This window comes from Engraulis encrasicolus, chromosome 17, assembly GCF_034702125.1.
Source record: "Engraulis encrasicolus isolate BLACKSEA-1 chromosome 17, IST_EnEncr_1.0, whole genome shotgun sequence".
Lineage (NCBI taxonomy): Eukaryota > Metazoa > Chordata > Actinopteri > Clupeiformes > Engraulidae > Engraulis > Engraulis encrasicolus.
In genome coordinates, this window is record NC_085873.1 from 42,216,196 (window position 1) to 42,242,723 (window position 26,528).

A 26,528-nucleotide genomic window follows, 5' to 3' on the forward strand; every position below is an offset into this window, starting at 1 on the left:
TTCATCAGTTTCTCCGTGTTATTTTGTCGCTACAGTTGTCTGGGGATCGTGCAAAAACTTTGTGCTGGTGCAGGTTGTGATCAGGTTAATCGCATGATTCGATGTTCCGAGGCTGTTTATCGCGTTGTACTGACGGTTTCGGAGCTCGAGGGTGACGGCTGGCATTTTCAAGGAACTTGGTGGCATCTGGCATAAAATCTACAGGTAGCTTGCCTTGATAAGCAAGAAGACCCTCTCAGTCTCTCTTCAGGAGGGGGTGTGGCTGTGCTGACAGGGCCGTGGGGATAATAACTGGATTTTTATAATGTGAAAAATCTGGATATTTCTGGGGAAATTGTGAAATCGGGAAGAATCCGCAAAATGTGTTAAAATTATTATAGACAAAACAGACACTGTGATAAGACATAGACAAAAACACATACTTTGAAGGCCAAGATTAATATGAAGAACTTTGAAAAACAAAGTTTTTCCTAGCTTGAATGTTTGATACAGTGTTACTGTACATGGTGTTAAAAGGGCGTTCCAGTCATCAAGTGCCCACATGGTTAATTTGAGGCCTGAAGTAGAGGGTACCATAAGGTCATTTTGTCCCAAAGCTGTTTTTGAGTCCCTCCTATTCCATCATTAAAAGTCTGAGTGTCCAATTTTTTTTGGAATACAGTGTACAGTTCCCAAATATGATGGAAAACCAATTATAATTCCCAAAGCATACTTAGTTTCCAAGATCTGGAAACCCAAAATGGCAAGACACTTCATCACGGTTTTCACAAATTCAATTTTTAAGGCTTAATATAGCCAAAAATAATCAAGGGTCATATTGAGGGGCCACTTGATCTATGTGAAATTTGAAATTAGATGCTTCTTTTCCAAACCCAAGCATGATGGCCTTATCATAGCCTAAACTGCAAAATATAAAGCCTTGTCTCGTCATTTCGCTGCCTGCCACATTATTTGGAGTTTCCATGGGCAATAGGCTATGACCAATAAACAAAAAGCACATCCTCAGAGGGGGGTGGGCGTTGACAGGTTAGGAGGAGGCCAGCGGGGCGTTTTGGGGGGAAAAAAGGTTGGAACTGGCATAGAGGGACGCATCTGTTGTCCGCCTGTCGGCCTTGTTTTATTTTTGTTTGTTTAATGTTTTTTTCTTATTTTTCTTTTTTTGGACATTTGTTTAAAAAAAAAACATATTTACATTTTGACCTGAATGTTGAACAGAAACATTTTTATGCATATTCTGCAGCTCATTCCTATCATTTCTTTTTTGTTTCAATGACCTTGAAAAGATGCGCTAGTCATCACATTCTTCCTCCCACTGAGGCTTATTGCAATTGACAACTTGACATGGTCCACAAGCAGTAGTCCATATGCCTTATACAGTAACTGCACCGTTGGGTTTGTGCAGTTACAGTGGATCATCTTCATGAGACTATCAGGGGCAGCAGGCTTGCTGGTCATAGCTGGCAGGAAGTGGTTGTCCACAGGGTTCCATCCCCAGTTCACTGGATTCAGCTGGGGTCATCCCTATGTTCCCCAGGTCCTATGTTCCCCAGGTCCTATGTTCCCCTCTACCGGGGAACATAGGACTCTTTTTTTCAAAAAAGGGTTCTATGTTCCCCACTGCTTCCAAGTAGACTGCTGTCGCATGGCAAAGCGCAGGTTGTTGTTGCAACAGTGACAGGTTAGGTTTAGGGATAGTTTTGGTCAGGGCACAAATTTACAACTCAGAAACATTGCATTACTGACAGGTTAGGTTTAGGGATGGTTTTGGGAAGGGCACAATTTGAAAACTCAGAAACATACAATGTGGGGAACATAGAACCCTTTTTTAGAAAAAGGGTCCTATGTTCCCCGGTCCCTAACAAAGACGGGGGAACATTGGACCCGGGGAACATAGATTCGCTCCCATTCAGCTCACCTTCCTTTCCAAGTCAAGTCATGACCTGAAAGTAAGTTCTGAGTGAGTGGAATTTGGTGGAACATTCAGTCAGGGGCAGTCATTCTGGGGTAAGAACAGATTTAGTGGTAACAAGCTTCCTGCTGAAGATGTGATAGCGCAGAGAAGCAGGTGAATCTGTACTCTTACCTCCAAACAGCACTGCCATTGCCTTGGACCCATGGTCCTGTATTGTGTGTCTTGATTTGTCATCAAAAACAAATTGGCACATGACTTGAGGGTAGAGTCCCCATCGACAAGTTTGTGAAAAGCTGTCTGTTTGCCAACACCAAAAATGTGTGATGTTGAATTACCTGTTACCAGAATGGCAATGACCCAAGTCATAATGTATTACTAAAGGCCATTTGCACTGTCATAGTGGAGCAGTACTATGGATGTGAAGTTTTCAGTAACTATTCCAGCATTGCACTGGTGGAACGGCGTGCGTTAAGGGTCTACAGGAAACACATGGAATCTGTGGCCAAGTCAACTAGCTTGTTTACCTTGTGCTATTGTCCATGTTTTGAAAATGGCAGCATTTTGCTATTATTCACAAAATACCAAGTGTTCCAACAAAGTTATGACAGTCTGTTTTCCAAAGCGTGCACTTTTATGGCCCATTGCTCCAGATAATATATCAAACTTATTTTGACAAACAAGGCACTTTTTAAGCAGATGTTAGATTGACACAGCACTTAGTATTCAGAAAGACTTGTCGAGTTTCTTGCCAACTTCATGCAAATTGCAGGAAAAACTTGCTGTTGTCACACTTTTCTTCTTTGGCAGTGGAAGTGACATCCATATGGTAAAAAACTGTAGAGTACTTTCCTCAAAAGTAAGGGCCTTCTTTTACACATCATAATACAGGTAATTAACCAAATCGGCTATGGATTAGATGAGATGAGATTCTTTATTGTCCCATAGGGATATTTGGTTTCAGATCAGACTGTTCAGTTCCATCAGGTTCTATCTTGTAGAACACATCTCATTTGCTAAACATATAGACACCATTTTCACACATGGACACATATACTCACATCTGTTCATATACACTCCAATATACCAATCCAATAAAAAAGGCAGGACGCCAAGGCACTCTTCTAAGATAAAACCGCTTTATTATAAAGGCTAGTTCATGTTTGAACTTAAATAAACTGCCACTGCCAACATGTTTCGGCCCGCTACCAATCCAATATTTGAAGGGCTATTTGAGGATCACAGTTCCAGCATGTTGCCAGCATGAACAGCAGGGAGGGGGGGTGGGGGGAATAAAATTCTTTTTGACATATGATGTCCCTGTTCTTTGTAAGACTCATTTAGGAACAACACAATAAGACTATTGTAAGATCTTGAAATCCAGTTAGGTCTACGTCATATTATTTCTTCTACAGATGAAGATTTTTTTTAAAAAAAGTTGTTTCCCCTAACCCCCTTCAAAGACCACAGTTGAAGAAACTATACTTTCCTGTGAGTAACGGCTGCAGCAAAACTAAAAGAACCAAAAAAGAGACGTATGAAAAAGGGGAAAGGAACTGCTTGTTAAGGGTGTGGGCTAAAATATGTGTGAAATGTCCTTCCCTCTCGCTAATGAAGCTCCACATTACCGAAGGACTAAAACACGGACACCAGCAGCAGTCGGTGTTGCCAGATTGGGCGGCTAATTAGGCTACTTGGGATGAGCGTTGGCGGGCAAAAACGGGAAAAATTGGCCATTTGACGTTTTTTTCAGCCGTTTTGGGCCCATAGAAGTCAATGTAATTTGTTGAATTTGGGCGGAATTTAGCGCATTTTGGCGGTTTTTGAGAACCTTTTGGGTGGGATTTGGTCAAACACATCTGGCAACACCAGCAGCAGTTTCATGTGGAGTGACACAGCTTAGTTTGAGGCTTAATGAGTCTGTGGCAGGTAGTGAAGAGAAGAAACTGTTCACCAGCACACAGCTCCTGGCCAGTGGTGTAGTCTACTTTTTTATGGTGGGTATACTGTATATTTTAGATTTTGTTGAAGTGGGTATACTGTATATATTTGTGCTATTCAAAACAATGGATCAATCAATTTTAAGTGGGTATACTGAAATCCCTGAAATGTAGAAGTGGGTATACTCCGTATACCCGCGTTCTACATAGACTACACCACTGCTCCTGGCCACATTATTAGAATAAAACCTGATTCATTTTCAGTGGGGTTTTATTTCTGTTACACTTACAGTAAATCAACTTTTTTTCATGATATTCTAATGATGTGGCCACTGACCAGGAGATGTAGGCCTACATGTGCAGTGTGGTGCAGGGCAGTGGATCCATTCATGCAGGGCTGATATAGAACAGTGTTTTTCAAACTTTTTCAGAACGAGGACCACTTTGTCCACCCAAAAATGTTCAGAGACCACCTGGTAACTGAATTGACAGCTGAGGGGCGCTAATTTGACACTGCTAATTATGATGCTGATCATTTACTTTTTATTCAAGCCTGTCTTATTGTGGTGAAAACATGACTTCAGCTATGTTTAGCGTTGTAATAATGTTTCAAATATAGCTTACTGTTCGCTATAGTCTTGAAAAAGTAGAAATACCCTTGCGGCCCACCTGAGCTCTGTCGCGGACCACCACTGGTCCCTGGACCACACTTTGAGAATCACTGATATAGAATATATTAGGAGTTAAGCCCCCCACATTTATGCTTGCATACCCAAGGGTTGCACCCAGGGTTCGAATCCAGCCTGGGTCATTTGCCTTCCCTACCCCGTCTCTCTCTCTACACATTTGCTTCCTCATTTGCTCTTCACTGTCCTATCTGAAACAAAGGCGAAAAAGCCCATAAAAAAATACATTTAAAAAAAGAATATATTAGGAGAAAGCTGTTTAATCCTTTCCTGTTGAACCAGTAGCCTGTAAGTAACAGGCTACTGGCACACTGCCCTTTCACGCCTCTCCGCAGGCGTGGTTTAGTCAAAAGATGCTTGCACGTGGTTGGAGCAACCTCATATGAATGACAAGACACTTCGACCACTCACGTTGAAGCTTTGTGACGTAGGACGTGTCTTCCAAAACCATTCTCTGCTCGTCCTTTAGAAAATCAACTTGAGGTATTTTGGATAACACCGCTGAAATTGCTGCTTCCATCCCGACGCATGATCTATCTATCTATCTATCTGTTGCAGCTCATCTTATATAATTCAGCATAGCATGACTCAACCACATGACATTTACTGTACCATGTATTGCCGCCTCATTCCAATCTCCCATTGCTCTGTCTTTCTCGAAATTTGATTTTCTGAACTTTGTGATAAAGGCTTTTTAAAAGTCAATGTGTCCTACTGAGCCAGCCTCTTTTGCGTTTTGTAAGGCGAGAGTGCCTGCCACAGTGACTGAACCATTGTGAGGAACAAGTCCCTGACTCTGGCTTTCAGGAAAGGAGACCCCTGCAGTGAGCAGCTCACCAGGGTCGGATTAAGATGGCCTGGGGCCCCTAGGCTACAGGTTGCTATGGGGACCCCGAAAGGCAAATTCCATGTCAAATTTACATAGACAATCTTCAAAATTACAAGCTAGGAATTAAGGATGACATGTCTTCCAACTTGACTCAACATGACACATGATTTGTTTTTTTTTCAATACTGCATCCAATTCTGCAATTTTTCACTTTTGGCAAATCAAGGGGCCCCTGGCAGGTGGGGGCCCCTAGGCTGCCTGCAGCCATATCTAGCCTGTCCGTTAATCCGGCCCTGTGAACAGCTCAACAGGGCCTTGTGAATAAGTTGACATGCACGTGCTTCATTTCAAGAGCCAGTTCAAGTTGCCTTGACAACAACATCGACACAGCATTCAGCGGCGCCCCCTCTTGACCCACTGCAGCCACAGTGACACGGAAGGTCATGGTAGTCATGGTGACACGGAAGGTCATGGTGGTTTGGTCAGCAATGAGAACATGAGCCACTGTTGTGGTTTTATATTTTCCGGCCGTGTGTGTGTGTGTGTGTGTGTGTGCACACTCGTCAGAAATTACATAAACTGTGCTGTCCCTGAGCATAGCCTACAAAGCACTTGAGTTGAAACTGAAGACTATTTGTGTCATTTCTGAGTCTTCTGACACATTCCTTCTTAAGGAGAGAGAGAGAGTAGGTCTATGTGTATGGGTGTGATTAGGTCTATTTACATTGATATGACTTCATTTTACAGTTACATTCATTTTTCTGCATATCACTTACTTTTCCTCAGCCTGTAAAGTCAACCACTACCAAAGATTCTTTTAATTCTAATAATAATAGACCGTCTCTGCCACTACCACATTTGACTGCAGATTCTTCCATTATGCATTTGGCAAAGATAATGGTAATTTGAGGAAATGCCAACGGGCCTTTAACACTGCAAATCTGGGGGTTTTATTTCCCATGGCTAGTCTTTCTATAATTTCATGTCATCATATTCTGGACCATTTCAAATTGAGCAACATCATTAGTGGTTTTCAAATTGGTTTTTGCTATAATTTGGGCTAGTCATCTCTTCATTTCAATGATGGCTGTTAAATCAATGAGAGAGAGAGAGAGAGAGAGAGAGAGAGAGAGAGAGAGAGAGAGAGAGAGAGAGAGAGAGAGAGAGAGAGATCACAGTGACCAGACGGTACAGCTTTTCCTGTGACAGAAAGATTGTTGTCCTGAGGGGGGGTGTCGCAGTGACCAGACTGTACAGATTGTCCTGTAAGATTGTTATCCTGAGAGAGAGAGAAAGAGAGAGAGATAGAATGAGAGCAAGAGAGCGAGAGAATGAGAGAGAGTACCCAAGGTCACCCTGCATGGGCAACAGACAGGGTTGGATTAAGATGCTTTGGGGCCCCTAGGCTACAGGTTGCTGTGGGCCCCCCTGGAAAGCAAATGGTGTGACAAATGTACATAGACAGCATCATAATTACAAGCTAGGAATGAAGAAAATAGCATGTCTAACAACTGTACTCGATGCAACAGATGACATTTTCAACATGGTATCTCGTCCCAATTTTTCATTTTTGGTCGATCAGGGGCCCCCTGGCAGGTGGGGGCCCCTAGGCAGCTGTCATATCTAGCCTGTGCGTTACTCCGACCCTGGGCAACAGAAATGTGTCCATCATAACAGAAAGGCAGACTGGCTGCCAAAACAACTAATGAAGCCACAGACGCTATTGGCTCACACTCCAGGAAAACACAAAATTGTCATCAATCAGCTATAAAGAGATGCTGAATGAAAAATATGTTTACCCTAAAACTCCATCTAGACCTGTCTGTGTGGTCTGCACTGATGAATGAGTTTGATGCGCTTCCGGTTGGAAATAATTATTACATGGAGAGAGAGAGAGAGAGAGAGAGAGAGAGAGAGAGAGAGAGAGAGAGAGAGGGAGAGAGAAAGAGAGCATGGGGGATGGAGGGATGACAAATTGAAAGAAAGTGAGACAGAAAAATTGGAGGGATGAGAAAGAAAGAAAGAAGATGGGAGTGTGTGTGTGAGAGAGAGAGACAGAAAGAGAGAGAGAGTGTTTGTGTGTGTGTGTGTGTGTGTGTGTGTGTGTGTGTGTGTGTGTGTGTGTGTGTGTGTGTGTGTGTGTGTGTGTGTGTGTGTGTGTGTGTGTGTGTGTGTGTGTGTGTGAGAGAGAGAGGAAGCGATAGGGCTGGGGGATGGAACGATGATCAAACTGACGCCAACAAAGGTTGGGGTGTTCGAATGATGAAGTCTACCAGGTTCCGTGATTTGTCAGCTTTGAGTACAAACACAAAACAAATTAATGACAGTATCATCATGGGGCAGTGTATTGAGAAAAATACACGTCTAGGATATTGGAAGGCATTCTTGTAAAAGTGACTACATGGTGGATGGTTTCTAAAGACTATTAAATCATGTTGTCTTATTTGTTAATGGAAATGGGAAATGCATTATCTGAAATCCCATGACAACATGCAGCAACAACACTTCCACACATCCAACCCCTTTACCTGCAAACATTTAGTCAGTCACATCTCTCATAGGTCGTCCTCAGACGAGCCATCCATCGTTGCTTGCTTCCAGGATTAATCTCCATACATCTTTTCAATTGCCTGGTGCTCTGGGTTCCACATCACACCACCCTTATCATTGTTAGTACCAAAATAAAATGAGCTCTTGCACTCATTATATGGTGAATTCAGGTAGGCCTCAATGGGCCATTCTTTTGCATATAAGCGAATGGACCAAAGTGGCCCAATTTACCTGAATTCCTACTTTATATATGGCAAGGCAAGGCAAGGCAAGTTTATTTATATAGCGCATTTCATACACAGGTGCAACTCAATGTGCTTCACAAAGTTAACAAATGTAAATGAAAGGAAACAGGGAAGAAAAAAAATGCACTTTATATCATATTAAAATCTTTGCAGCCACGTGTAAAATAATAATCTGGAGCCACACCAGTGATGAAGTCCTATTCAGCTTTGTCCCCATACTCCTCATCTCCGGTGGACAAGATCACTATAGGTCAGACGTGGACAAACTCCGGCCTGGGTGCCACATGCGACCCGTTGAGCCGTTTCATGCAGCCTGCTGAGCCTTTTCAAGAAAGACAACTTTTAAATCCAAATTCATATGGTCACTCAACATTATTAAAATGGCTACCTAAAACAGGGTTCTTGTCAATTTAAGATTAAATAAGTACTACATAGGCTACATCTAAATAGCCTACATTTAATTACAATGGGAAGGAATGGCATAGCTGACAAGTTATGTTCGCGTGTACGCAATATCTTATTATTGACACGGGCAAGTTGTCTGCTACATCTGGCCCTTCGGTCAATATTCTAAAGCCAATCTGGCCCTTGGGCCAAAATAATTGCCCACCCTGCAAAAGGCGTTCTTCCACATGTGACGTGCTGTTAAACCAGCCCGGTTTGTGTTTCCATTACAAAGTATGGTTGGAGTATTGGCGTTGTCACGTAGTATTACTTTATGTAGGTTAGTTGTCTTAACGTAACGCCGACAGATATCTCACCTATCGAAGTAGGCTATAAATAGTTTCATCAACATCATATTTGGATACTACAATGTTGATTCTTGCCTTCAATTTTGATATCAACGTAATACAGTGTCAACTAAAGAGCATTCCTAAAGAGTTGATTTTTTTGATTCACCGGAGGATGAGCTGACAGGGATTCTTCACGGTAGTAGGCCGCGGAAGACCCGCTCAGCTCGCTTCAGCCGGCCAATAAAACAAGGGCTGGTTTTCGAGCTGTGCGCGGACAGCAGGTTGTATGTGGAAAAAAGCCTTGATGCTGAAGCAGCTGCAAGAAACACAAGAACGATATCAAATCTTGTCAGATTGACACAAAAATGTACACAAAAAGTACTCGCTCTAAATAAATAATTGGAAGGTAAAATGGCGTCTTTTCGTGAAGACAGGGCTGCACAGTGCAATTTGCCAACTTCTAATGTACAAATTACAGTCTGTCTCCGCCAGCAGGGCTGATTGTATGGGCTGGTGGAGCTGGATCGCTCATGGGAGCCAAGCCATTGTCTGTGTGTGTGTGTGTGAGAGAGAGAGAAAGAGAGAGAGAGAGAGAGACGGAGAAAGAGAGAGGCCGTTTGTTTGTGTTGTTGTAGTTGTCGTGTGTGTGTGTGTGTGTGTGTGTGTGTGTGTGTGTGTGTGTGTGTGTGTGTGTGTGTGTGTGTGTGTGTGTGTGAGAGAGAGAGAGAGAGAGAGAGAGAGGAGAGAGAGAGAGTAAGTGAGAGAGAGAGATAGGCAGTTTGTGTGTGTGTGTGTGTGTGTGTGTGTGTGTGTGTGTGTGTGTGTGTGTGAGAGAGAGAGAGAGAGAGAGAGAGAGAGAGAGAGAGAGAGAGGGGGGTGGCAGTTTGTGTGTGTGTGTGTGAGAGAGAGAGAGAGTGTGTGTGTGTGTGTGTCTGTCTGTCTGTCTGTGTGTGTGCGTGTGAGAGAGAGAGAGAGAGAGAGAGAGAGAGAGAGAGAGAGAGAGAGAGAGAGAGAGAGAGAGAGAGAGTGTGTGTGAGAGCGAGCGAGCGAGACAGGGTTAGGTTGAGTATGTGTGCCATTGTGTGTCTCCCAGGCAGCTGTAGACCCAGGCCTTGTTGCCCAGCCAAGTGTTCATGATTGCATGTTTGTCTGTCCAAGTCACTGTGGCCATGTTCTTCCTCCTCCTCCTCCTCTTCTTCTTCTTCTGTCCTTTTGTTGTTTTGTTTTGTTTTGCTTTGTTCGGCTCACCTCGGAAGTTTTCTCCACTGAGTCAGAAAAGAGGGAGCAAGTGTCTTGTTTCTGGTTTCAGACCAAAGGCCTGTGCTGAGTTTGAAGTGGTAAAAGCTGGACTTCATATCCCTGACAATAAATGTGTTCGCTATAGCGCGGTATGTAGTTTGTGGACTGGCTTTGTTTTCTACTGCTGCAATGAACGGACGAATAATAATAATAATAAAAAAAGTCGACTCTGAACTTATTGGATTTGCTTCATTAGTTCCGAACTATTCGCTCTCCGTGAGCAAGGGTCCCCGGGATTGATCTCGGTGGTAAACCTCTGAACTCATAATTGGAGTCCCAGTGCTGTAAAAAAAAAAAAAAAAAATTTTACTCTTCTCATTTTCGTCGGACGAGAGAGAGGCAAGCTGTTCCGGAGAGACAAGGGTGCCATGTTATGATTGGAAAAAATGATATTTTGATAGTCATCTAGCCCTGTTAGAATGTACTGTGCTCCAAATTAGTTCATTTGTTCGTATGGGGGGGAACAAGTGAGATCAGGGCCGCTGACCACTTTGGCTGGGCCCGGGACAAAGTCATCTGAAAGGGCCCCCCATCCAATACATTCAATGTAATGAAGACCCAATTATGCCTCCCCCCCCATCTCCCTGGGCCCGGGACAGCTGACCCCTTTGTCCCCCCTTGTCGGCTTCCCTGAGTGAGATATTAAGTGTTTGTTGTCCATTCGACTCACTATCCACATGAGAAAGAAGCAGATCACTGAGGGGTGAGGGATGCACAGCCAATCCCCCTTATCTAGACAATGCTTTGCGAAATCAATCAAAAACACACACACACACACACACACACACACACGCACACACACACACACACAGTTTACTTTTATTTGGATCGTCACACAGGGAAGGATTACAGATCCAAACAGTATTGGAAAAAGTCCTGTAGATAAGTCCAGTCTCTATGGATAGATGTGACATCTCCGTCTCCAGATGGACAGGCTCCCAATTATGGCAGAAATTGAGCAGAATTTGGCAAGTCCCTTTGCACTCTTTTTGCATAATCCACACAGTTGCAGTCCTCGCATGACCAGCTTATGTACATGTCCAAGGCTTCCAAACACAAGAACAATTAACTTGCAGTTATACCCCAAATTCATGATTAATTCAAGAAGTGGCTGGTACTTAAGCATTTTGTCATTAAAACAAGTGTCCATATATAAATCAAAAGAGCAGCCTATTTCCACAATGGTCACGGTTCTATTTGTTTCATCAATGATTGTAATATCAGGAGTGTGTAATATCAGCGTCTCCATGGTTTTCTGTATTAAACCAGTTTATCTGCACAGCACTGTGTTTATGCATATTTGTCGTTGCATCTAAGGTGCTCTTAATATTATCGGAGATCAGGTCAACCAATCGGTCATGTCTAGCAATAAATAATCCTTTGTAGAAACTACAGCCATTAAATATGTGGGCCGCTGTTTCATTCTCCCTAGTTGAACAGTGAAGGATGCAGTGTGGGTCGTGGTTATTGGGGTACCAGGTGGCCAGGTTATACTTTGTCGGGAGGACCTGAAGGCGGGCTTTGATGGTGAATGTTAATATGTCCTCGCCAACAGCGCAGTTAGAGAGCACGGCGTGCGAAAGTGCGTGATCTGCAAAGTCTAAACCCGCCAGTTTCCCCTGCAGTCTCAGGCTGGCCCATCGATGTGCGCTCTGTTCCCGCTTCATCTGAAGGATAAAAGCCCGCATATGTTTCGCAGGCGGCGTTTGTTCTTCCTCGCCTTGCGCATACACACACACACACAGAGGGAAGCTGAGGGCGGGGGGTGGGGGTGGGGCTGCAGTGTGTGTGTGTGTGTGCTGGCAGATGGGTCAGTTGTCCAGGCTCAGGGAGAAAGGGGGCCCAGAAGTGGGTCAGTATTGCATATACAGTACGTATTGTGCAGGGGGCCCTTTCAGATGACTTTGTCCTGGGCCCAGCCAAAGCCGTCAGCGGCCCTACACACACACACACACACACACACACACACACACACACACACACACACACACACACACACACACACACACACACACACACACACACACACACACACACACACACAGTCTGAAATATGAAAATTGGTTTTACAGCTAGTCCATAACCTTGTAGTGTAAAATAGAGACATTAAAATTTTAATAACATGCCTTATGTCATGTATGAGCAAAAGCCGATAGATTTGTCGATATTGGTGTCACCACAAAATTCTCTCTCTCTCTCTCTCACACACACACACACACACACACACACACACACACACACACACACACACACACACACACACACACACACACACACACACTCACACACACACACACACACACACACACACACACACACACACACTGCACAGCCCCAGCCCTTAGCCCTCAGACAAACCTACAAACCACACATAATATGGTCAAGCAGAGGAAAGTTTTGTCCAACAGAGAGAGAGTGAAAGTGGAGGCTGTGTTGTGACCGGTTCCACCCCAGCGGGGTCACTTGGCTGCTGCTGGTTATTGATGGCAGGCAGCAGCACCATGTTAGATGTGTTTCTCAACAGGGGTGGTACAGCCCCCTAGGGGGCGTTGGGAAGTCTGCTTGGCTGCTGGTGGGTTATTGATGATGGGCCGCCGGCAGGCAGCAGAGGACCTCCACCACAGAGGAACCACACAGGCCTGGACTGGGGGAGAAATAGGGGCCGGGCACTTTTGGCTTAAAGGGGCCCCTCACAATTAGCGGCGCAGAACTGACTCACTGGTGACCCCCGCATCAATTTTTTTTTTTCATGTCTGAAAATCAGAGGCACTGCTAAAATTTTTGGGGCCCATGAAAGGTTCAAATTTTGGGCCCCCAAAATGACAAATGATGTTATCAGCATCCCTCAGGGGTCCTGCCAGTGCTGTCGGGCCCTTAGAATCTGTAACATCTTTCCCCCCCTCGCGGCACCCATGTCTGAAAATAGGGGCTCACCAAGAAATACCCGCTGTGCTAGATGGACAGTCCAGGCCTGGAATCGCAACACCATGGAGGGGTTACGGGGAGGGCAAACAAGGAGCCAACAAGTCACTCTGGGGAAGTCCACACGGCGGCAGCAGTGCCCCTCTCTCTCCCTCTCTCCATCTCACAGACTCTGACTTACCACGTACTCTCTCTATACTCTATACTCCTTGGCAATTTCTCAAAGTGAAGCGTTCTAGCTATCAAGTAATGCCTATTTTTCGTGGTTTTCACCAAAGACTATCCAATCACTAGTTTGGTGTGTAATTAATAATTGGATGCTCCTGGTGAAAATGGGCGTTACTCCTCCTAACAAGGCTAGGACACAAAAGCCCAGTCGTGGTTCAGTGGTTAGAGCACTGGGTTGACAACCCAAGGGTTCCCGATTCAATGCCTGACCAAACCACGGCTGAAGTGCCCTTGAGCAAGGCACCTAACCCCCACACTGCTCCCCGGGCGCCGCTCAGCAGGCAGCCCACTGCTACGGACTAGTGTGTGTACTTCAAGGTGATTCACTAGTCCAAATGGGATAAAGTGCAGAGAAAGAATTTCCCCTAGGGGACCAAAAATTGGCTCCAATCCTCCAATCCAAATTGGCTTCAATTATTATTATTATTATTATTTCTCTGTCTTTTTGTCCTTTTTCCTTTCTCTCTTTTGATTCCTCTCTCAAGCACTTCTCTCTCTCTCTGTCTCTCTCTGTCTCTCTCTCTCTCTCTCTGGCTCTGCATTCTCCCTTTTATTCTCTGCTGCTGTCTGTCCATGTTGCTGTTTTGCTCCTTTCTTTCAGTCCTTCCACTTTTTGTGTGTGCCCTTGTTTTATTAATTTAATTAATTTGTTAATAACTTTTTGGCTCAGTAGTTTTATGAGCCGTGCACTTTGAAAATGACTCATAAAACGTCTGATGAAATCAGCTGAGCATTCACTTAGTCTCGTTAATCAACCACTTGGCAGCCATTTCAAGATAGTTGACCAGAGGTGTCAACAGTAAAAACAGTTAACGCATTTGAATAACCAGTAGACCTGCGTACTTGTCTTGTGATCAGCTACCTGGTTGTATCAAATTTGTGGTGGGTTTTTGTTAGGGTTTTAGTGTTTTTCAGTAACAACACAGTCTATCCACCTCATTAGCTACAATGTCAGAGTAAATGATGTAACAGCTATGTAATATCATGGGCTAGTGTTGTAGGCCTACTCACACCACAAATTTACTCTTCACACGTCTGCAGTTGACATAAAAATAATGTCTGTGATCAGGTACATGGGTTCTTTAGTGTCACCTAGTGTCACCTTTTTTCTCACGGTATGCTAAATATCTATTGAGAGACAAGCCATTGATGTTAGTATTCTTCTTCCAAAACTGTGGACCCTTCACAAGTTATAGCTTATGTCTTGAGAATACACAGGCCTGTCTTCTGCTGTGAGAGCTTTCACAGGGGAAGTCTTACCCACCATATTCACAGGGATAATGAGCTTGTCGTCAAATGCGATGTGCATGTTCGTGCATAAACAGTACTTCCACAACGCTGCCGATACTAAACAAGTTGTGGATTCACTCTGAATAGGTTGTGAAGATTCAACTGAAGGGGAGGTGGGGGAGTTGTTTTGATATTCTTAGCATGTTGGAGGGATTTTGAGGCATTTTGTGGTGGCTGATTTTCACGGATAACAGATTTCCATGTTTGCGTATAGCCATATTCCCAAGGGGCGAAGAAATGTTGGTCCAGTTCAACAAATTAGAAGTTAACATGCCCCTTAGAGGAAGTCGGCTAGGCCTTCAGAGACATCATTTTGCAATCAGGAAGCATTTATTTTATTTACTGAATAACTTGTAATTTCGTGCTGTGCCCCCAAGCATTTTTCCACAGCCTGCTCAAGAGGGTTACGCCATAGGAATGTAAACAGATGAACATGTGCTTTCCACCTGCAAGATTACATTACATTTATACTGTGACTGTGAGACTACGTACAGTACCGGTATTTTTTTCTGGTAGCATGATGCACAATTGCACAAACCAATTTTTTTTATGTGTTCACTTTGGTGCAGTTCACTAAGGCGGCTCTCACACTATGTTCATAATACAGGACAGAAGTTCACATCATCACTAGGCCTGTTTGTAGAGATTTATGAATGCAGTATGTCTATGTAAATGCATTTTATTACACATTTTATTACATGTAAAACTGATACCATGTTGGTGCCTGTTTTCCTATACTCTGCAGTGATAGTGTTGCCTCTTCAAGAATGTGCAAGGAACTGCAAAACAACCAATGTGTTGGAGGGGTGGCAGCAAACTGCAAAATAAAGGGCACGAGGGGCACTGAACTCATGCTCGCCTAGGGCAGAAAATGGAGAAGGGCTAGGCCTGCTGGCTGGCATACAAATCAATAGACCCCTTTACTCAGGGGCGTAGCACCACATTTGTGGCCCCAGGAACAACCTCTTTCATGGGCCCCCCAAGAACATTTTCCATGGAACATTTTCCATAGGAGGGCCCCCGGGGGCCCCCCCAGGTGGGCTGGGCCCTAAGAATGAGTCAGGGTTTTCCCTCCCTGTTTGACGCCACTGCCTTTACTGTTTGTACACAGATTTGATTTGACATAATCGGGCTGCAAGCGCTTCTTGGAGCGAAATCGGCAATGTACCGCATTGTAAAGAAACCGCATTGTAACCCCACTACACCACTAACTACCAGCTATAGTGGGTTACAAGGGTTAAGATAATTATTCTACGGGAGGGATTTAGGAGAGGAACGGGAGAGGAAATATCCTTGGGCCTAGAGACTATAGGTTCGCTACTGGAGAAGCAAATGATCTGACAAACAACAGTCGATATATAAGAAAACAATTACAGAAATAAGAAAATGGATGCTCGCGATACTTAACTAATACCAGTTTCAAAGGAAATGTCACAAACACGGGGAGAGATTGTAGCTTTTTCTGTCGGGACCCCCTTTTGAACCTAAGAATATTTTTGCAAAACTAAGTGGAAATGGAATAACTAAGTGGATCATGTTGTACTGAATATGTTTACTTGTAATGGGAGGCTTTCTTGTCATCTGGGGCTATGGGAAAATGGGCTACCTTCAGTCCTAGGAATTATCACAGAGGGAAAGATGAAACACTATTCGGTTTTCATTCAAATTCTATTAATTAGGCCTACTTATGGAGATACTTCACAAGTGTGCACTACAAAATGTGTAGGGCCAATGACACATGAGTCATTTCCAAATGCTTCAATGATGAATATGTGCATCAAGAGTGGATGGAAACTCTTGAATGATCCCTCGAAGGAATTACAATTATGCAGTGGGTTTCTTCTCAAAATGGTGGCCTGATTTTAATACTTTTTCCCTTTTACAGTAGAACCTACTGCTATGAGAAAGTTCTCTTTCAGTCGAATTGTTCACCCTCTCTTGGAGCCAGCTCTCAGTAAGGATATGCATGTAAAACAAGTGGTTTTGACAATGTGGACATCCGGCCCCCAACACAGCTCATTGGACCTCCTCTGGTGTGATTGAAAAGTGTCTTCGTCAATCGCACAGCTGAGAGCTGATTCCCATAAGAGATGGCTCACTCATCTCCTTCAGAGAACCGGGGACATATACATGTCCTAATGTTAAGAGACTTCAGATGTCTTAACAGGCAATTGGTGGAAAACAAACCAGTCAATCGTGCAAGACAGGCTATTCCACAGGGATAAAGCTTTGGTAGGATTCGAGATATATCGCCTGCGGGAGAGCACAAAAATAGCTGTTTGCCTCGCTGTCGCCTGCACAACAAGCTTATCGTAGAGTCTATAGAGTATCTTTTCTCTGACAGAGCAGAACAGTGGCCACAGTGAAACATCACATCAGCGTTTCAGTGCTGTGGCAGTCATATGAAAGTGCTATGGCGCCATCAATAGGACGACTAGCTTACATTATATTCAGCTTTTATTCAAAGTGACTTAAGTGCACAAGTGCACAGAAATATACTGAACAATATGTAAATGCCAAATCGTTTTTTTTTGTTTTTTTTTAACGTAGGCCTACATTAGCACAAGGTTATCTAGAGTAGACATAGGATAACACACACACACACATGCCCAAATGAAAAACATACTTGTGTGTGTGTGTGTAAAAAATGGTTATTTCAGTTGCTGAATTTTCAATAATCAAACAGCTGTCTCTATAACAGCTTTGAAGATAAGAAAAGAGAATGTGAATGTGAGGATGTGAATCCAAGTACGAAAATGAAATTCACTGTAAACTTTTGCTGGAAGAATTTTCATGAGATTGCTTGACATCAGATGAGATTGAATGTTTAATTTACTCCGATGAGATTATTGGCCTACAGTAAATAGCCTTCTTTCCCAACAGGTCCTCTGCAACAATACACGCTGCAGTTATTACTGTTTGCATTGCCATTATTTCCTCCATTTAAATAGGACTGACACATCCTCATCATTTGGGGTGTGTGTATGGAATCAGCAGGGCAAAACTGTGTGACATAGGTAAGGGATAATGGATGACACGGTGTGCGTATAACAGGAAAAATAATGATGCGGCCACGACACGAAGCGTAAAATTAATTAAAACTAATTAACCTACCATCAATAAAGTAGGCCTAAACAACATTGTTAAACATAGGCTACTGTTTCCATGACATGAATGGCAGGTGTCCTGACTGGGGTTAGTCCATCCATCACCTATCAAAAGCCTAGGCCTACATGTTGCTCAAGTACTGAAAGTCAATGGTATCAGCAGGTGTGTGTGTGTGTATTTGTGTCTGTGTGCACACTCTGAGACGCATGGAAAAGATTGCCAGCAGTCCATTCATGAATATGACCCATTGGTCGAGTGAGACATTTACATAGCGTCCTGAAGCAAATGCAGCCTTAAAGGGACACTGTGCAGGAAATGGTCAAAAAAGGTACTGCAACTATGCTGCTCATTGAAACAGGGCTGCCTATTGCCAAATTTCATCTTTACATGAATGTTTACTAAGTAATAAACAAATATTTTCTAGTGTGGTCCAAGTACAGTCATTTTTGCAGCCAAAAATGGCTATTTTTGGAAATTCAAAATGGCGGACCATGGAGAAGATCCCCCTTTTCATGTATGAAAAATGTAATTTTTCCAGTCATATTGAATATTTAGAATTTGATGCTGGTGGTAAGTATTCATGAAAAAGTTAACATTAGTGAATGGGCAGCATGAATTCTGGAAATAAACAACTAAAAATCCCACACAGTGTCCCTTTAAGTTTCTCTTTCAGGTGTGTGCATGCAAGGCAACGGGTTCTTTCTGATATGCAGACTCCCGTCTTCCCTTGCGGCCTAGTGATGACGTCCCTGACGGTAGAAGTTTAATCAGAGACGATCTAAATGCAGAATAGAGAATCTTTGGTTTAATTCAATGTCTTGCTGTCATTTTCTCATTTGCAATTGGGATGGTGATTGAAGAACAGTCCCCCAAAAACAGTTGTGGCTAGGCTGACACCTGGGAAACTTTATTGTTTTCTCCACGGAGGGGAAGCCAGAAGGCGGGGCGAGGCCACAAGCACAAGTGGAGGACGGGAGTGTGCATATAGAGTTCTTCAGCGGAAGCGGAAGCATGTAGTAGATTGTAGTCTTTCATGTTAGCATTTAAGGACGTCCTGGTTCCTATCGGCTTCCGGCCTCCATTGGGAATGAATAGGGGTAAATTTCAAATAAGCTCCGAGTGCAAGCACGCGCTTAGCGAACCCCCGCAAACTGTCGAGGGTGTTAAAAATAGGCTGTAGGTATGACATGGTTGATCATTTTGTGTCAAACTTCGACATAAATACGATGTTGCGTCCATATGCTAAACCCGGAAGCTTTTGGCGACTACAGAAACGGCGCCAGTATCTAACGGCATGTACGTGCGGAAGGTTGTACCCATGGCAACCAAAGGAAAGTATGTAGTTCGGAAGTTTTAATGATCAGAAAGGGGTTAGCAATATTGAATTATAATCGTCATGATTTAACATGTGAATACACCAACATGATGATACGATCCGTTCCACTAATGAGAAAGGGATGCGGGGACACGCTAATGTTCGTTGTTGCCGTGCAACTTATATTTTTGCCAAACCTGAATCTCTATGGCGTTTTGCAATGTAAAAAATCGCCAGGGAACCGGTAGTCCAAACGCCGCATACAAGTTGACGTCAACGCTGAAGAGCTCTATTGGAATGCATACAATGTTTTGTGTCAGAGTTGAAGAGCTGCCAATCACATTTAAAAACAAAAAAACTTCCAACGACGAGCACTCCAAAACACACAAAGCCATTTTAAATATAGACCACAAAAATCATGAAATGGTCATTAGAATTTATTTTATTAGTAATTATAATTTGCCAAATATACATGTATTGTTTTTGTCCATCATTATATCCATCTAAATAGTACATTTGAACATGTTACAATACATCATTTACAAAAAAAGATGATTAGTTCATTTGCAATATTATTCGCAAGGAACAAACAGCAGACACACAGTAAAAGACAGCCCCATACATACATACGTATATATCACCCCCAGCACCCTATGCCCATATCAAAGAGAGTAGAGTAGAGTAAAATGTTTCAAGGCCGTGCATTTCCGGGATCCATGTGATGTCATGTGAACACCCCTTTCGGAGACCTGCGGCAAAGAGGTTGGATATATAATAAAGAGGAATCGAAACACGGCCACTCAATGCAAAAGCGTGTGCTCTAAATTTGGTGGGGGTGTTGTCCCTCCTTCTTCTTCTCTTTTCCTGGTGTTTGCACAAGACGTGCGCTACCGGCATCTACAGCGCTAAGGGGACTCCATTTATTCTCTACCTCAAGACTCCGAAGATCTCCTAATCGAAGGTCTCCTAAAGGGCCGTTCACCCGACGTAAAGTGGATACCGGAAAAGAACCCGCCTGCTTTATCTCACTCTCATATACGATTCTCTGCCTGCAGTTAGGAGACTTTTGAAGGCTTTAGGTTGAGAGAATAAATGGAATTCCCTTGGCAATGTAGATGGCGGAAGCGCATATCTTATGCAAGCGGTCACCAAATGCCACAGAAAGAGAAGAAGAAGGAGGAGGGATCAACAACGCCCCCTTAGGAGACCAAACTTGAGCGCACTCCTTTGCAATGGGTGGGCGGAGTTTGAATCATCTTACTCTACAAAGAAAATCTTTGCCCGTATCACTCTGCATATGGAGTGCTATCTACACGCCAGGCTTGTACGAAATTCCGAATGGAAAGAATTTCAATTCAAAATAATGCCATAATACGAACACTAGGTGGTGCCATTACCTTGAATTTCTTTGAATTTAATCTACACCACCCATTGAAAGTACATAGAACACCACCACCTAGTGTTCGTATTATGGCATCACTTTGAATTGAAATTCTTTCCATTCGGAATTTCGTACAAGCCTGCTACACGCCAAGAAAGGTTACTTGGAGCGAGTCGCACCACCGCGCTGTAGAAAAGGGCAGAGCATGTACTGGAACCAAGTCAAAGCACAGATGATTGGTCTAAAAATGGTCAAGGAGCACAACTAAACATGTCTTCTTTATATAAACATTTTTTTAACTTGAGCATTAACGGTTGAAGAGTCCTCCTGTAATTCTCAAACGTCAATGTACTGTACGTTGCTCTTTTGGCAGTCATGTTCTTGGTGAGCCATGTTGTCTTACAAACACACAACAGACCAGTCAGATTTAGATCATCTGATGTGCCACATTAAGAAGGTTGAAGGATCAAAGACCTTGGGCTCTAGCTTGTGCTGAAAAGACAGGCTTTTCTGTCTTTTTTTTGTCCTTTCTTTTTTTCTTTTTTGGTTTTTAAGGTGTATCCAAACTGTCACAGACTGCCGTGATTGGTTGAGGATCTGGCTGGTCATTGTAAAAAGAAAAAAAAGAAAAGAAATCCAGTGTACGAATAAATGCATTTTATCCACGATTACACAAAAGTAGAATGCAACGGCAAAAGACTGGCACTGTTTCCAATTGTATGAGAGTAAATTGACTTTAGCCAAGACTTAAGTCATCCCCACACAATTTCATTTCAGTTGAGCGCATTGGGATTAAGTAGAACAAACTAAACATGACAAAAAGAAAATGTAAAAAGCTCTGAATAGACTGAAAATGAATGTTCAGCTGACAAAAAAAACACAAAACGTACAGAATTACCTCGCATGTGACTCCAAATGCGACACTGACTAATGCATTGCTGTATATCAGAACACATGCACTTGTTTTCTACTGAAATCCAACAGGCCTTGTTAAGATAATATTATATTTGATAATATTACTATGTCACATGCTATTAACCATGATATTGTAATGACAAACCTACCACTTCAACTGGCTTTCATCATAATCATCTTTGGTATTCAAAGATGACGACCGCTTTCCTGGAATTTTCTGGTTATTATATATTTCCTATACGATTGACACAGTAGGCATGACATGAACATGTTTTCAAACCACAAGGAAATGCAGACTTCACTAAAGGCTCATTTGAAATTCACGGTTTCACAAAAGTGATGGGTTGGTTCACAGTTAAGAAAAAAAAAAACATCATGGGGGTATTACTAACCAGAATCAGTGCTTCACCAATCAAAATTCAAAGGGTTGCAAGCCGGCAACTACATGTACACAGAAAGCACACAACTGTACTGTTAGCCTGCGAAAGATAGATACATAGGAATGTAAACAAGATACTTCAGTGAACTGAAAATGTCTATAAAAGAAATGAGAAAAAAAGGTTAAACCTTTATCTGAAGAACCCCTAGTATCACAAAACATGACATGGAGCAAAACAAGATGGCTGAGATAAGACTTAATGGTTTCCAGGTACGAAATCCTCTTAGAAAACATCAGATGACTTTTTTTTAACAGCTCATCAATCTTGAGTTGAAAACACAGTCTGAGACATATAAATAGGTTGATGAAGTTCATTATGCTGACTGTAAAAAAAGGAGCAAATAGCGACCTTGGGTTCCTTGAAAGGCGCTATATAAAACCAAGTTATTATTATTATTATTATAAGTATATTCTTCTACAGGAGAATCTTGAGGAAACAGAGACACTGAGCACGGCAACATGCGAGGAATATTCCAATTATTAATGGAGTGGTGGCAGTATTTGGTTTGCGTTTGTGGTAGAGTCGTGTAGTCTTTAATTATTCATATCGAATGTGGCCGTGTGTCGGGAGGACTATTATCCAGGTACAGAACGCTGTTCAGTGAATGGAATCGGAATATTCCGGAACTTGTTTTAAACCAAACACTGCCAATGTTCCGTTTTAAAACCAGAATACTCTGCATATGTACCGGTACCTGGGCCCCGGATATTGTGTTTACACCCAGTTGTGCATTTTCCAAATGTGGCATTTAAAATCAGCAAGACCGCCATTTAGGACACAGCTACCCCGCTGCCATGGTTACGCAACGATGCTTTGGAAGGACTTACTTCTCTGGTAGACAATTGCACTGGGGAGTGTTGTTTGGCAATCAAAACACATTAGACAACTCAGTGCCGTCTGACAGCTGAACCACATGTCCAACACTTGGCAAAAATGGAGCCGGAGGATAATAGTAGTGTTGCAAAATCATTGTCGTCTTGCTGCCCTGATGAAAAGGCCTTTTCTTTTTTATAAAGTGCTGTCGGATATAAAGCATGTCTTACACTCAAACTGAGCTTCTACACAAAAGCAGGGCGTTCTCATGTTCAGCCCTTGCTCACTGTGACCCCCTTATTGCAATCGTCTTCTTCTTTAGTCTCTTTGATGCTGTGAAATCTACTTCTCTCTTTTGAATTGTTGAGTGAGCAGCACTCCAAGAAGCATGGAGGCATCCGTCATTATTATTATCATCATTGTTAAGATTTAAATTTTGAGATGCTTTTGAGGTTTCCAACAGGTGCAATCAAAACTGGAATGTGGCAAACAAATATTAAAATGTCCAATGGCTACAACATAAAAGCAACCATTTTTTAAAAAGTCGTCGCATCCAATGGCTACAACATAAAAAGCAAAATGTTTACAGGAGTAACGGTGAGGTTATCCTTGATGCATACACTGGCTAAAAATAAAAACAAAACAATAAACCAGCAACAATCTTAAAACTCCATAAAAAGAATATAATAACAATTAAAACAAAAATTTTAAAAAAGGAAACCTTTTGCATTCACACCAAAACACGGGTTTGAGATGTTTTAGAGTACAAAGTTGACTCACACACACACAAAATGAAGACAGCAAAAAATAGGTTAAAAATGATATCAGCATATATAACAACGAGCTTTAACGCATGAGATGTCATTATGTTCAGAATGCACTTCAACTATTAAAAATTACCCACACTAGGGTGCGTTTCTCGAAAGTGTAGTTGTTAGCCAGTTAGCAACTTGAGTAGTTGCCAATGGGAAATTGCATTGCAAACAACAAAGTAGCTAACATAGTTAGAGGCGACACGCATGAAATTTCCATTTCAAACGTAATATATGCTTTGCACTGCACCACCTTTAACTGACTTACTGTAACATTGCTAGATTTGGGGGGTAGACACCAGGGCGAATTTGCAAATGGGTACCTTTGTTTTCAAACTTACTTTCTGCATTTCAAATACATTTGATAGGTTTGCATGATTTCACCTCTAGATTTCTATGACATGATATCAATTGGATTTTTAAAAAAAGCTTGGTAAATGCTGTTACCAGAAAATTGATAAGCCTACATCTTTTTAAACCAAACAAACAAACCAAAAAAAAAAAGGGCATAGCATTAGATCCGCTCAACACTTGCGCTAGAAATCCTACCAGGTGGCACAAAACCGCCCCTTGGTCAATACAAGAGAGGGCATTTTTTTTAAACATTCTTTAGCATGGTGTGCACATGCACATACAGTACGCACCCCAATATACCCCATTTGGCAGTGTCCCCTGGATACATAAAAGAAACATTCCAGATCGCATGTCTTTTAGGTGCTGTTTCCACGTAGCTGGATATTTTTATATGTGGATATTTTTTTCTCCTGGTTGCATTGGTTTTGCATTGGTTTTGCATTGGTTTTGGCCTTCCATTTCCAAGTAGCAGATAATTAAAATCCAGGTGTAAAAAGCAGGAGAAAAAAATATCCTGTTTAGGGGGCTGAAACACATTTGTTACAATGGAGAATTTATTTTTATCCACATGTTGCGTTTCCACCTAACAGGAGAAAAAAATACCCTGCTAAAAAAATATCCTGCTACGTGGAAACAGCGCCTTAATTAAAAAAAAATAAGTCATCTTGTATTCTCTCATCAATTTTCACCATCCTCACAACGCTGCATATTATGGTTATTATGGGTCAAAAGAAAACAGACTAGCTGTCACGTGTAAATGCTATATACAAATTATAAGTATTTAAAATAATAATAATAATAATAATAATAATAATGGCAATTAAAAGTTTTCGTTAACCATCAACAGGATTTTCCAAACAGACAGGATACATACATTTGGCAGCAAGTATGGAAGAGGAGAGATATGCGTTCCTAACAGCTACCATTGAGAACAGAAAAATAAATGGTTAAAAACAAAACTTTTGAAACAGTACTAAAATAAACACTCTGAAGCTCTGAAGTGTGTGTCAAAGTTTACAGCGAGACAAGCTTGCAAACGCTTGGCAAGAAATAATTAACCTTTTGCCAAGGACCTTTACGCAAATAGATCGATTTTTTTTTTTACCTGAGTAAGATACTGACAAACACACTCACACGTACACAGACAACAAACGAACCAACAGGCAGACAAATGCACTCACTCTCAAACACGCACGCACGCACACACACACACACAAAACATAAGATCGATAAAGGAAATGTTTTCCCTTCTTGAGTGCTGATAGTGCAGACTTTTAGGGCGAGTGTGTGTGTGTGTGTGTGTGTGTGTGGCCACAACCAACCATGCCTTTAATGTACAACATGAGTGCCATGGGTTGAGACTTTCACAACGAGGAAAGGTGTGTGTGTGTGTGTGTGTGTGTGTGTGTGTGTGTGTGTGTGTGTGTGTGTGTGTGTGTGTGTGTGTGTGTGTGTTAGGAACCCCATGGCAATGGCAATGGCAAAGTAGTAGAGGTGTGGGGATGAGAGGAGAGGCGTCGTCATCATCTACCCTTCCAGGAGCTCGCCCAGGACCCGCAGCAGGTTCTTCAGCCCGTAAATGTAGCCGGCGTCTGGGCTGTCGCCGGGGAAGACGTGGGCAAAATCGATCATCCGAACCTCCACGTCCTCCCCCCGTCCTCCTCCTCCTCCCTGCTGCCCTCCTCTCACTCCCCCCTTCCCCTTGCCACAATCATCCTCCTCCTCCTCCTCCTCCTTCCTCTCCACCTCCCTCTCCGTATCCTTTTGCCCCTTCTCTCCGTCTCCATCTCCGTCTCCCCTCTCTGGGTTCGGGATGCGGTTGCCATTGGGTTGCTGTTGCCGAGTATCCGCTACTGCCACCTGGTGGTTGTTGTGGTGGTGGTGCCTCCAGGTAGGGCTGAGTGATATGGGGAAAAAAAACATACGAACATCACATTAAGGATTACTTTACATTATGATAACCGGTCTAGATCAATGTTTCCCAACCTTTTTTGTCTCGCGCACCACCTAAGCCTCTAAGTTGTGCCATGAGTACCCCCTTATTCATGTTTTCCCAACTTTTTTTGTCTCGCGTACCCCCTAAGCCTCTAAGTTGTGCCATGAGTACTCCCTAATTCATGTTCTATATCGCTTTCTCAATCCCAGTGTCCATACATTTGTTATTGTAGTAACATTTTTCCAAGTACCCCCTGCAGTGTGCTCGCGTAACCCTAGTGGTACACGTACTCCTGGTTGGGAAACACTGTTCTAGATCACGATATACTACAATGATGTAATGTTTGCGATTATTCTTTCCATTTTTCTTTAATTGTTATTAAAATAATATTAACTTGCACATTAGCTGTGATAATGGTTATAATCAATTCATCACGATAGAAACGACAGAGGAGAAAGAAAAGCGTCTATCGTGCCCCATCACGATAACAATATATATATATATACTCAAAGTAACGTCCCTGTGCACAACCACTGTCCAGGTGCTGGTGATGTGCAGTAAGAGTAATTCAAGTACACTGGTATTCTTTGCTGGTAGTTTATTTGGTGAACAACGCGTTTCGCTATTGCTTCATCAGGTTCACTCTGACATTACGCATATCACCCAAAGGTGATAGGGGTAACATTTGGGTGACATGCGTAATGTCAGAGTCAACCCGATGAAGCAATAGCGAAACACGTTGTTCACCAAATAAACTACCAGCAAAGATACCAGTGTGTGGTGATTCATCCTTCATTTACTAACAATATATATATATATATT

General features: G+C 42.6%; 1 protein-coding gene across 3 annotated transcripts in view; it reads right to left on the minus strand.

The window, feature by feature from the left end:
• Nucleotides 1–19,479: 19,479 nt before the first annotated feature.
• Nucleotides 19,480–26,528, minus strand: part of LOC134466878 (inositol polyphosphate multikinase-like) — a 46,865-nt gene continuing 39,816 nt past the window's right edge. For all 3 annotated transcript variants that reach the window (XM_063220778.1, XM_063220780.1, XM_063220779.1), the window contains one exon: nt 19,480–25,667. In XM_063220778.1, the coding sequence (XP_063076848.1) occupies nt 25,298–25,667 (370 nt within the window). In that variant the 3' untranslated portion in view covers nt 19,480–25,297. The remainder of the gene's footprint in view (nt 25,668–26,528) is intronic.